The sequence below is a fragment of the Gorilla gorilla genome, chromosome 10 (genome assembly GCF_029281585.2).
Source record: "Gorilla gorilla gorilla isolate KB3781 chromosome 10, NHGRI_mGorGor1-v2.1_pri, whole genome shotgun sequence".
NCBI lineage: Eukaryota > Metazoa > Chordata > Mammalia > Primates > Hominidae > Gorilla > Gorilla gorilla.
Window position 1 is genome coordinate 92,136,244 of NC_073234.2, and position 12,885 is coordinate 92,149,128.

Below are 12,885 nucleotides of genomic sequence, written 5' to 3' on the forward strand. Positions count from 1 at the left end.
TATATCCTAGAAAACACAATTTTTCTGCAATGTATTTATATTGACTTTCAACCATTGTTTCTGTTTACAGCCCAGGTACTTACTAAATATTTGTTGGTATCGATTGTTCATTGATGGTCCCTTCTGAAAACCTAGGATCATTAGTACCTTCCAGAACATTGTTTGATAAAACCTTCTTAACAGTATATTGAGCAAAGAGGCTCAAGATTAAGAGTTGTGCAATCTCAGAAGTTTGTAGTTTTGAGCTAAGGTCTTATAGCTACACAAAATAACATGTTATAAAAATATAATACTGAGAAGTTTACAATGAAAAGTAATAGAAGTTATTCTTTTTTTAGGATGCAGAAAAGTTCCCTCTCCTTGTGAAGAAAAAAAAGTTGTGCTTTAGAATCAGTTTGGAAATTGCTCACTGACATGGACCTAGTGATGATTTAAATTCTGCCATATGTCAGTAAAAATGAATCTCAGGAACAGTTGACTATAGAGAAGGGGATGAAATTGCTTTAGAAAAATTCTAGTTACGATTTTTAATAAAATATCATTTCCTACGAGAGTGGTTATTTTGGCTGAGCTTTGGGTTCTAGCCTACCCATTCTCAAAGAACATTTTCAGCATTATATATAATGTTTACCAAGTATCTTTAAAATGGATTCAGGAATAATTAAATGTTTGCATTATTAATAGTTTAATATTCTGGAAATACTTTGTTAGGTTACTTTGAACCATTTTGCATGATAGAGTGGAATTGGGCCCTTCATTGCATAATGCTTTAAAAGCACCAATTTAAACAAATACTTATTTGCAGCCACAAATTTCTGAATTAAACACATAAGCATGAATAATCACAGGTTAAAAGCTATGTACATTAAGAGTAAATGCATTACTGATCTAGAGCAGTAATCACTTAGAACAGTTTAAGAGTATACATATGTCAAGTATTTGATATCATATCCCTTAGAACATTTATATTCAGGATTTACTGCATTAATTATTCCCAAAGAAAGCATTATAATGAACAGCTAGATCTTGTTCACTTCAGAAGCTATCAAGATGCTATGACAGCAGGGTGCGGCCGCTCACTCCTGTAATCCCAGCACTTTGGGAGTCCAAAGTAGGAGGATTGTTCAAGTCCAGGAGTTGGAGACCTGCCTGGGCAACATAGTGAGATGCTGTCTTTCTCTCTCTCTCTCCCTCTCTCAAAAAAAGATATTATGATGTTAATATTAAGCTTACTAATCTAATACTAAAGTTGCTATTTCCTTTTCAAGCAACATGGCTTTAAAGGCACAAGAAATAACAAGGCATAGTAAAGAACCTTTATGTTATGTGTATATTATTTGATTTAATCTACAGTAATCTTAAGGAAAGTAAGGCTTAAAAAGCTGAGCTACCCAAGGTAGACCATGTCTTGCCTATTCTGCAACTATTCTAATTTCAAGTTTCTATATGCTACTATTCAAATCTTTGTAGTTCCTTGAGTACCTTCTTTTTTTACGTGATTTTTTTGGCATTTTTATTCTTTTTTTTTTGTAACTTAAAAATTATTTTTCTTTTCCTTATTCTAGAACAAAAAAAAGAGGTATTTGATATAAAATTCGGCTAAATATGTTTTTTAAACAACCACAGAAGATTATTTCTTTTCAAAGGTTCAAACTAGCATGAGATCTGAAATGGAAAACATGTATTTACATATTTTTCACAAAATTTCTTAAAATTGAAAATGAAAGTTATTTAAATTATTATAAATTTTGTCTTATAGATACTATATTTCGAAAGGTGCTATTGTGGATCAACTTGGAGGGGACCTGAATTCAACTCCATTGCACTGGGCCACAAGGTTTAAATTTGCTTCTGGATTTTTTTCCTTTGGTTCCTTTATTAGTATATAAATAAAATAATTTTATTTTAAAATTAGTTTTAAAATAAACTATTTATTTTTTAAAAATGATATACTAAAATGAATAGGAGAGCTTATTATGCCGTTAATTAATATCATAAATATGCTGATGTTTTATTGTGAAATATTACCTGTAAAGAAGCAAAAGTTTATTGTCCAAAGTTTCTCTGGCCATGCTGATATTAATTCAGTTATTTATAAGATTGGATTAAACTTTGGATTTCTAAATGTAATATTTTTGCAGCCTATATATATTTACAATGAAAGAATTAGCTCATTTCTTGGGATGATTGAGATAATATTAGAATGGACATAATAGAATATAGTAATTATTTACTATATATTTAAATAAGTTATGAGTACCTCCATACATTTTCAGACTGTTAATCTAGTTAAGACTTTTAAGAACCATAAAATCCTAAATGTGTTTTGACATGTATCTATTTTAAAATAACTTTTCAAAATACATACGTAATCTTCCCACCATACCTTACTTAAAAAAGCTCTTCCCAGAGGATCCTGTTTGAAGTAACTTTATATATCTAAGTGTTTATTCTTTTATGTTTTAGACAAGGCCATCTATCCATGGTTGTGCAACTTATGAAATATGGTGCAGATCCTTCATTAATTGATGGAGAAGGATGTAGCTGTATTCATCTGGCTGCTCAGTTCGGACATACCTCAATTGTTGCTTATCTCATAGCAAAAGGACAGGTAAAAAAAATCTCAGTGGTATGGATTTTAATCAGATGTTCTTCATAGTTTAAATGCCTAATATTATTGGTGTTGTAACAAGCCGTTGATATTTAAATAGCACTTTCTGATGGATGAAGAACATAAATATAGTGAGTTTGATATGGAGATATTTAATGTACCTAACATAAAAGCCAGCATGAAAATCATGAACCAGATAATGATTAAGTTGGGTTTTTTATTTCTAAGAGTAATGGAGATAAAGCTCAGAAATTAAGAGAGAAAATATAAGTATCTATTTTTTCTTTATGTATTTTGAATATATCATCTGAATTCATCCAAACTTTGTTGAACTTAATTATTGGTTATTTTATATATTAAATATCTCTTGAGAGGGATACATTTTTTAAGATCAGTTTCTGCTGTATAAGATAGTGCTGCTTCTTACTTGTCAGAAAAACATCGTATTTTAAGTGGTTGTTCCTGATTTTTCTTGAGTGTGCAGTGACCATAATCACATTAAATATTACCAGTTTATATAATCATGTTTTTGTAATAAACGTATTTTGTTAAAAGTAATGTCACCCAGTTTTTCTTTAATGTGTTTTTTCTGGTTATATTTGAGCATTAATTTTATAAGTAAGGATCTCATCACAAGAATAACTTTAAGATATATATATTTAATTTGTTGCTATCAACATGTATTTACTGTTAATTTAAAATTCTATGCGGATTTAGAATTTGAATACTATTTCTTTTAATGAAGTTTTTACAGTATTTGTTGTTGGCAGTCTCAAGCAGTGGCAGTTGTGTTGTGCATTATGGTTTAGGAAAAGAGGCATAGACTGATTAAGTTAATTGCTGGAAGGGGAGGGGGGGTTATTGTCTGTTACTGTGTTAAAAAACTACTGCCAAAATCTAATGGCTTAAGAACAATACCAACCAATTAATACGTCTCACAATTTTGTGGGCTTGGCTGGATGGTTTTTCTCCTTGGCTGGTGGCTGCAGTTGTCTGGCGGCTTGACTGAGCTGGAAGATTGGCTCACATATCTTGTGACTTGATAGGAATGGCTACGAACTGCTTAACTGGGAGGCTGGGGCAGCAAGGCCTCTTTCTTTCTCTATGTAGTGTCAGAACTTCTACTTTTCAATACCAGTCCATGTGGTCTTTCCAGCAGGAGAACTAGACTTCTTACATATTGGCTTAGAGCTCCCAAAAGAACAAAAGTAGAAGCTGTTTTGCCTTTTTAAGTCTTAGGTCTTGAACTGACACAGCAACGTTTTTTCTCCATTCTGTCAGTTAAAGTGAGTTAACAAGGGCCATAACCACGGAGGGAAGGGACCACACAAGGGTGTGAATACCAAGAGGCCAGGTTTATGGGGGGTCATCTGGAGAGCAACTGCTATAGGAGATTATTCTTGTTATTCTGCAGTTTTTTCTAGAACAAAGGTTGAAGCAGTAAATGGTGCTATAGCACATCACAAGGTCTTTAGTGGCCTTCCATATTGCAGAATAAATCTACAATACACATTCACTTTTTTTCTTTCAGTTTTTAACTGGGAAAGAAAGGTGGTGTACATTTTTGAGTCTTCATGGTCTTTTTTTTAACTTACTGATTTTGGAGTTTGGATTATTTCATTAATCTTTTTAACCTCTGGTATAGTATATAGGCTATAAAATTCTCAAAGGGCAGGATTTCTACCTGTCGGTGCTTGTGGTACAAAAAGTGCATGATGATGATAATGATGATGATAAATGTCTGAGAAATAGTTTTTTTTTCCATGAGTAAATTTTTTTTCTGCTCACAAAGATAATAAATGTTTATTATGAAATATTCAGGCATAATAGAATATGACTTAGAAAATGAAATCTCACCTCTCCCCTTGGCCATCTGTCGACTGAGGTTACTTCCTTTAATAATGTAGTATGTATTTTAAGAGATTTTATTCCATGTACAGATTAAGCATCTGTAATCTGAAAATCCGGAATGCTGCAAAATCCAAAATGTTTTGAGTGTCAACATGATGCCACAAGTGGAAAATTTTCCCCTGACACCTTTGCTTTCCAATAGTTCATTGTACACACACTTTGTTTCATGTACAAAATTATTTAAAATATTGAATAAAATTGCCTTCAGGCTGTATGTATAAGGTGTATATGAAAGATGAATGAATTCCACATTTAGATTTTGGTCCCATTCTCAAGATTTTATTACATATATGCAAATATTTCAACATATGAAAAAAATACACATATTCAAACACTTCTGGTCCCAAGCATTTTAGATAAAGGATACTCAACATGTATACACTAATATATTGTAAAAGACACTCTTCCAATGTGCATTGCATCATACTGTGAGGGCCCAGAGTTTTTCTCTGTGCTAGAGCACTGTGCCGTTTAATCCCTGGATACCTTTGAGCTCCACTTCTGCCATCTCCCCATCATCACTCTGCTTTAACTGCAGTAGTTTTTTTTTGCTACTTTTTCAGCAACTCTGACATGCTGTTGTCTAAGGGCCTTTTGGTTGCTGTTTCTTCTGCTGGTGTATTCTTTCCTCAGATAGTCACACAGTTTCTCTCTCTCTCTCTCTTCAGTCAGATGGTTGCTCAAATTTTATTAGTTCTGATTACATAGTTCCTAATTATAAGCAGTAATAAAATTAGCATATTTTTATTTCTTCTTCCCTTTCTCTTTTATCGACTTTAGTCAATAATATTGTTTTTCTTAATGTTAACTATGTTCTGATAAATTTTTACTACATTTTTATTACTTGATTTTTCAGCTTTAGATAATTTTCTTTGATTCATGGCTACTATAGATGAGGCTCTCAGCATATTTTCATTTCAGCCTTTTTCCATTTTCCCATTTTGTTGTTAATTATATCAATTTTACATTGTCAGGGTATATAACATTTCCATTCAGTTCTGTCATTCTATTCTTCACAATCGTTTTGTTTTAGTTATATTGTTAAATATATTTAGTGCTCACTACCAATTCTTTTGGATGATTTTCAGGAGAAAAAGGGGAAAATGCTAAGTTATGGAGCCCTGTTGATCATGGAATTCCCATAAGCTTTTGATCTGGGCTTGTTAATTCTTCCTAATAGAGAATACCCATACGTCCAGGCTGAACTTGGAAAAGAAGTACCAAGTTTTAAATCCCGACCCAAAGAGAGAAAAGGTTGAATTTCATTTTTCTTTTAGTACTCTAGAGATGTGCCATGATTTTACATTTTTTATTTATTGATATTTTTAATACTATCATTTTTTAAAAAGGATATGAAAACACAACTAAGAAGAAGGAGAAACTTAAACATAAGAATTTACATGCTTGCTTGAATTAGACCTGAAATTTGATTGAGGTCCTACGGAAATTAGGAGTAAAAGAAGTCACAATAGTTACTTCTCATATAAGAAATAAGGAAGTTTGTTGTTTCTTCAGAAAACATATTTTTTTAAGTCACAGGATTATTTTAAAAAATGAACTTGCATATTGGAAATGTTGAATGAGGTTGCAGAAGATATTCCTGACAACACTATTAAAGTAAATCCAGAAATGGATTTGTAATGGATAAGGCATAACATTCTATGACAGTATGCATGGTGAGTGACTAAGTTAATGACATCCAAGGAAATGCTTTACTTATCTAATGTAGTGGTTCTCAGATTTTTTTTCTTCAATATGCTTGGATAATGTTCACATTTGAGACATATTCCTATTGCTAACAGTGGCTCACAGAGAACTGATGCATAGAGATAGTGTTTTACAGTGTGCTTACTGTAACTCTCTGCTCTCTCCACTGATTGGTGAATTAGGTAACACAACTTGGATTAGAACTGCTTGCTTAATGTAATTCAGGAATGGGAGATGGGGTAGAGAAGAAGAAGAAACTTAATATTTATTGAATATCCATTATGTTCTCGGCTGTTGACTAGCTGCTTTGCACACATTATTTAATCTTCACAGAAGTCTTATGAAGTTATTTGTATTTCACGTTTTTTAATGAGGGAGCTAAGACTAAGAATTAAAGTAATTTAGCCTACAATCTCATAGCAATTATATGATGGAGCTAGGAAGTCAAAACCATGTCTTATTCTAAAGCCAAGCCTAGAAAAGTAGATAGATAAGCATGTCTTTTCCTTTAATAAATGGTTCTTGATCATCTACTCTGCTGGGCACTGAGAATACAAAGATGGATTTGAGATGATTTTTATTTTCAAAGTACTCCAGGTTAATGAGACACACGTTTCAGGCATAGAGGATAATCATTTCAGAATGGAGTGGGTTAGGAAAGGTAGTTTCAGAGCATTGAAACTGATAAAAGTCCCTGATACATCAGAAAGTCTTGCACAAGGAGAATTAGATAACTAGGAAAGAGTTTCGGTTTAATAGGTGGAAGTTTTAGTTATAATTTGCTAAAAACTAAGTAGTAGTGGGGAAAAGATGGTGCCAGGGAAAGCAAAAAATTGAGTAGAAGAGGAAAAATAGTGGTTTATTACATGGTTTGGCTGGGAATAGTATTTATGCATATTTATAATAATACATATCAAGTATTAAATGTTTATATGAACCAGAATTACAATAGATCTCTTGAGAGGAAAGAATAGGAAAGGCGCGCATTTGTGATGTAGCAGAGAGGAAAGAGAAAAATTCAGATTTTTTATACCAAGGAATTTCAAAATAATGCCTGAAACTAAAAAATCAAGAAGTAGCAATTCAAACATGTTATTTAAAGATATGGAGGTAAATATAAAAATAATGAGCCAAAAAATGGTGAAAATGGTGGGAAGTAAGGCAGGGGGATTGCTTTAGTGTGTTGCTTTTTCCACACAAACTGCAGAATCATTTAACTCTAAAAATGTACATGTGTAACAGTAAAAACTGAGTATATTAAAATGTCAGTTCTTTTTATTTTTTGTTTTGAAATGCCTAGGAATAAACAGTTTTGTCGTTCTCTCTTATGCATTAGTATAAACAAGTTTTTCAGAAACTTAATCACTTAACCTATCCTTTGTGGTTGAAAGATCAGAATAGGTTAAGAATTTTAAATGTGAAACATTGAAAGGCTGATTAAAACATCTTAAAAGGGAATAATGTAAAAGCATGATATATGTTCACTAGAGTATATAGTGACAAGAGTTTCATTTTAAAGTTAAGAAAGAAAGTTTCATACATTATCCTTGATTGAGTAGTATTATATTCGCTTCTCCTTTTATATATAGATTAGATTTTTCCAAGCAAATTTGGTTAGGAACTTACAATTTAACTGTCTGACTTTTTTTCTTTTTACTTTATCAGGATGTAGATATGATGGATCAGAATGGAATGACGCCTTTAATGTGGGCAGCTTATAGAACACATAGGTATGTAATGACTATAAAAAACTTATTTAGGCCATTTCAGCATAATACAATATGAAGTAAGAGAGAGGAAAAAGCAGTTAATACTATACTCACTAATATTTACAATTTTTATTATGACTATAGTATATATAAATTACCATTTTGGATGTTCTGGTATCTCTATGCTATCTCTCCCTCACTGATTAGAGCTTCCTTAATCTGTTTCTCTTTTAACAATATCTAAGAAAAGAAGTTATCTTTTTTAAAAAATTAATTAATTTTTTCATGTGATTTACATATTGACAAATTTATTAATTAGTAAGTTGTCTTAGATCACTTTTGGAAGACTCCAAATTTAAATTTTAAAAAGTGTTATTCTTGAATTGTATAAGTATTAATGCCATTTCTAGGTCAAAAATAGGAAATATCAGGACCAAGTTGCTTATCCCCTGAAACTATTAATATATTATTTTATATGGTGTCATACATACTTAATACTTCATATTAGAATATTGTTTCATTATTGATTTTAAAGTTGTTGAGTAGAAGTGTTCCAAAATGGAATGCTACTGTAAGCATAATCAGTTTAGTATTTGTAATGATTTCTATAATTGAAATTAGGGTTGTTGTTGTTGTTTTTTTTTTTTTTTTTCCTTTTCAGTGTGGATCCAACTAGATTGCTTTTAACATTCAATGTTTCAGTTAACCTTGGTGACAAGTATCACAAAAACACTGCTCTGCACTGGGCAGTGCTAGCAGGGAATACCACAGTCATTAGCCTTCTTCTGGAAGCTGGAGCTAATGTTGATGCCCAGAATATCAAGGTAAAAATATTCTATATTGATAATACTGTATGAAATGTGGCTACTAATATATGAATTCTGTAATAAAACAAGTTTTTCATAGACTATCAGAGTTGAAAGAAACTTCTTCAATACAGGTTTACAGTTAAACCACATTATGCATAATACTTTTTAATAATTCTTTGACTTGGTTATTTTATTGTCTTATTTTTTTAAAGATCAAGAGATTTAAATTTGATAAGTGCCTTTATGGTGTTTATAGGAGGACCTCCACCCCACCATGGTGGACTAATCCAGGAAAAGTTACAACATTATTTAAGAGCCAAGCACAATTAACATTTGCACTCTAAACATTTAGAAATCAGTAAACATTTTATTAATACATGCAATAAGATTCTATTGCTAGTCTCAAGTTTTGGTTATTTCTTTTCATTTTTAAAGCCTCAGGATCCACCATGTCTTTCAGCAATGAACTCGTTCTGTGAAATTACTTTAAACATCATCTTTTAATCATATGCATTCATAAGTAACTATACCCATTGACAAATGTTCTTTAATTTTGGCTATAATTTATAGTATTTTCTGAGTTATGTTTCTTAAATTTCTAAGGGATATGTGCTATTTAAATATGAAGGGGGTTCAAGACACATACTAATCTGAAATGGCCAATCAAAAAGTAGGTTATCTCCTGCTGGATCAGGGTATCTCTTTATGTTCCAATGAATAGTTTGTTCTTCCTTGATTCAGTTACTTTAAGAGGAGAAGGATAAACTACTAAAATAAAATAGCTTAGGCTAGTTTTATGGAGCATAATTTGTTAAGCTTATCAATTTTTAGAAATAGTCTAATTACAAACATTTAGTTAAAAGTAAATTAATATTGGAAACCATAAGATATTGATAAAATCATGTATATTTTTCTTTCTTCTAAAAAAATTTCAAGTCTTCTTGTCCCTAACAAAAGTGATCAGAATAGTTCCATATCTGCCACTAAACATAGGGAAAGAAGAAAGTCAGCATATCATAGTGCCTGATAAGCGATGGGCACTCTTGGTATTTACTGACTGAGTAAATGAAGATTTATGTAGTCTTGAGTTTTACCTAAGGTAGTTTTCATGACTGCTGGGATACCTCTGCCACTTCAGAAATTATAGAGAGAAATGTTTGCTTTTTGAATGTTTTTAAATAGGATGCTCTTAAAAGTTTATAACACTGGAATGAGTAAATTGGCTGACCCCAGGTCTGAAGGTTAAGAAAAGAGAAGTTTGACTAAACCTGATCAATATACTTAAAAGAAAATTATGTGAGATTACCTCATGTTTTTTATCTGAATTAAGAGTGTTACTACTTTTTTTTATCTTTGCTACCAGACAGCCATTCCTAAGGTGATCATGCACGAGGAATACATTTAAAGATACTTAGTATTATTGAAAAAACAGGATTAATTTTAGTTTGGCAAATAGTAAGACTCTGTAGACCTCCTGCCAATAGCCATATCAGTATACTGAAATTATAGTAATACCAAAGAATTATGACAGTAAGATGACTACACAGTTCTGGAGTTTGAAACTAGTAGTGTGTATTTTTAGAGCTTTTAAAAATATATTTTCTGTTCATATAAAATTAGGTTAAATTCAGTCACAGTCATTGGGATTTGAGGTATGTTTTTAAATTCAATGTCTTTTCAAGTAAATAATGAAGACTTGTACTTCTCACTAGCCATTGCATAAACTTTTAAATTACTCTTAGTAAAAGGAATAATCTACAGCAAATTTCAACAGAAAGTTAATGATAAGAGTAGAGATATTTAAAATTATTTAAATGATTTTGAACTTTGTATTTTTAATGTTTTATAGGTTCAGGCACAAGAATTATTTGGTACCAAGAAACAATGAAATAGAATGTAGCTTCCTTAACTATTATTGTAGTTCATGCGAATACTTTCCAGAGTCTACAGTGTCTATAATTGAGCTAATTATTGTACCTTAGAGCTTTTAAATTCAATTTTTTTCTAGTTATTTTCTTTTTTATTAGTGTTTTAACTTTATCTGTCACATGTAATCGAGGTTGGCTATTGACAAAAAATTTTTCTCATGTAATTCCCTGGTAGCTTCTGGAGTGATGGTACTTCTAAAGAAAATAAAGTCTAAGGAATTACTGTATTTGCTCAGGGAACATTTATACTTTCAGGGGAAAAATTACCTGTATCTACACTGGTGACAAAGTAGATTTTTGTTTTAAAATGCACTTTGTATGTAATTACAAAGATGAAGTGAGTATCAAATGCCTTTTTAAAAAATGGGGATCTGCCTCAGAGGCATTCCCAACATACTTAAGTCTTATCACCTTCTAATAGAAACCGTGTATTTATTCATTCAGCAAATTCTTGTTCAATGGTGGGTGGTGGGGAGTCACATTGTTCAAGACAGATAAGGTCCCTATTCTTTCAGAATGTACATTCTGTTGAGGAAACAGCCAGTAAGTGAATAATAATAAAAGGCAAATGTGATAGAATGACTGGGATGGAAGGACCACATCCAGTGAGAGTGATTTGGGAATACCTCTGAGGAGATGACATTTGCTTTCAGAATTATGTAATGAGAAGGGATCAGTTATACAGGGACACGTGGGAAAAAACTTTCCTTGTAGAGGAACATGCAAGTGCAAGGTCCTAAACAGGAGTAAGATTGCAATATTTGAGGTGCAGATATAAGGACAGTGTGGCCAGAGTACAGTGAGCAAGATGGTGAAGTCACTTGAGAAACGCAGGTGCTGTATCATGCAATGCGATAATAAAGAGCTTTAACTGTATTCTCAGTCATGGGAAACAGTTGAAAGGATTTATGTAGGCTGATTATTTGATCTACTTTTTGTTTTAAATATTTTTTAAACATTACTTTGGTTGATGTATGGAGAATGCATTGAAGAGTTAAGAAAATGGAAAAGATGGGGATCAGTTAGGCTGTTGCAATAAATCAGACAAGTGATAATGTTAGCTTAGCCTAGGATCAGAGGAGTAGAGGTAGAGAGAAATGACTGGATTTGGAGAGGATATTTTAAAGTAGAAATAAGAAGGTAGATTAGGTATGAGGATAAAAGAAACCATCGTTGATGACTTAGGTTTTGTTTTGGGTAACTGAGCGTCTTGTGATATCATATGTTGAGACTGTGAAGACTGAAGAAGGACTTTTTGGGATGAAGGTGATAGGAATTGGTTCTGTTTGGTAATATTTAATTTGAAGTGGTGTCTTAGCCGTGTGAACTATTAAGCTAATTAAGTAAACTTAAATTGCTGCCAATTTTGAAAAGGAAACATTTATTTAAAAAAATACCTAGAATATTTGTCCAGGAATCTAACCAAATTTATTTATACCTATACTTTTTCCATTTTTAAGTCTTAAGAAAGAATCTTGTTGATAATAATGGATTGTAACAATAAGATGCAGCCTGCAAATCTGACTATGGCTTTAATAGCTATAAAAAGTTATATTTTTCAAAGAATATGAAAAATTATGCTTTGTGTTATAATAATTCTATAAGATCCCCTTTCCCTAAAATACCTATTTTCTATATATGATTAAGTGTCTTAGAAATCTTTCTTTATATTAACTAGAGATTTACCTTCACATATTACTCAGTTCTTTTCATGTATAAACAAATGTTCCTTTATCAAAACAAGATAGAACTTACTTTAAAGACAATTTATACTAAATGAGGCCGGGCACTGTGGCTCACGCGTGTAATCCCAGCACTTTGGGAGGCTGAGGCGCGGGCGGATCACCTGAGGTCAGGAGTTCGAGACCAGCCTCAACATGGAGAAACCCCGTCTCTACTAAAAATACAAAATTAGCCGGGCATGGTGGTACATGTCTGTAATCCCAGCTACTCGGGAGGCTGAGGCAGGAGAATTGCTTGAACCTGAGAGGCGGAGGTTGCAGTGAGCCAAGATGGTGCCATTGCACTCAAGCCTGGGCAACAAGAGTGAAACTCTGTCTTAAAAAAAAAAAAAAAGACAATTTATAGTAAATGATAGGTTACTTTAAAATTGCTGTTTTCATCTCTAGAAGGATCAGGAATAGCTGTATACCCTAGGTTTTTTTATCTGGAGTCCCCCCAGTAGACTTTGGTTGGAGGAGGTGTGGGTC

At 32.2% G+C, this 12,885-nt stretch overlaps 1 protein-coding gene across 2 annotated transcripts in view; it reads left to right on the forward strand.

The window, feature by feature from the left end:
- ZDHHC17 (zDHHC palmitoyltransferase 17) overlaps positions 1-12,885 on the forward strand; it is an 89,697-nt gene that overhangs the window by 43,258 nt on the left and 33,554 nt on the right. For both annotated transcript variants that reach the window (XM_019039007.4, XM_004053604.4), the window contains 4 exons: positions 1,760-1,837; positions 2,467-2,611; positions 7,895-7,959; positions 8,600-8,762. In XM_019039007.4, coding sequence (XP_018894552.2) covers positions 1,760-1,837; positions 2,467-2,611; positions 7,895-7,959; positions 8,600-8,762 — 451 coding nt within the window. The remainder of the gene's footprint in view (positions 1-1,759; positions 1,838-2,466; positions 2,612-7,894; positions 7,960-8,599; positions 8,763-12,885) is intronic.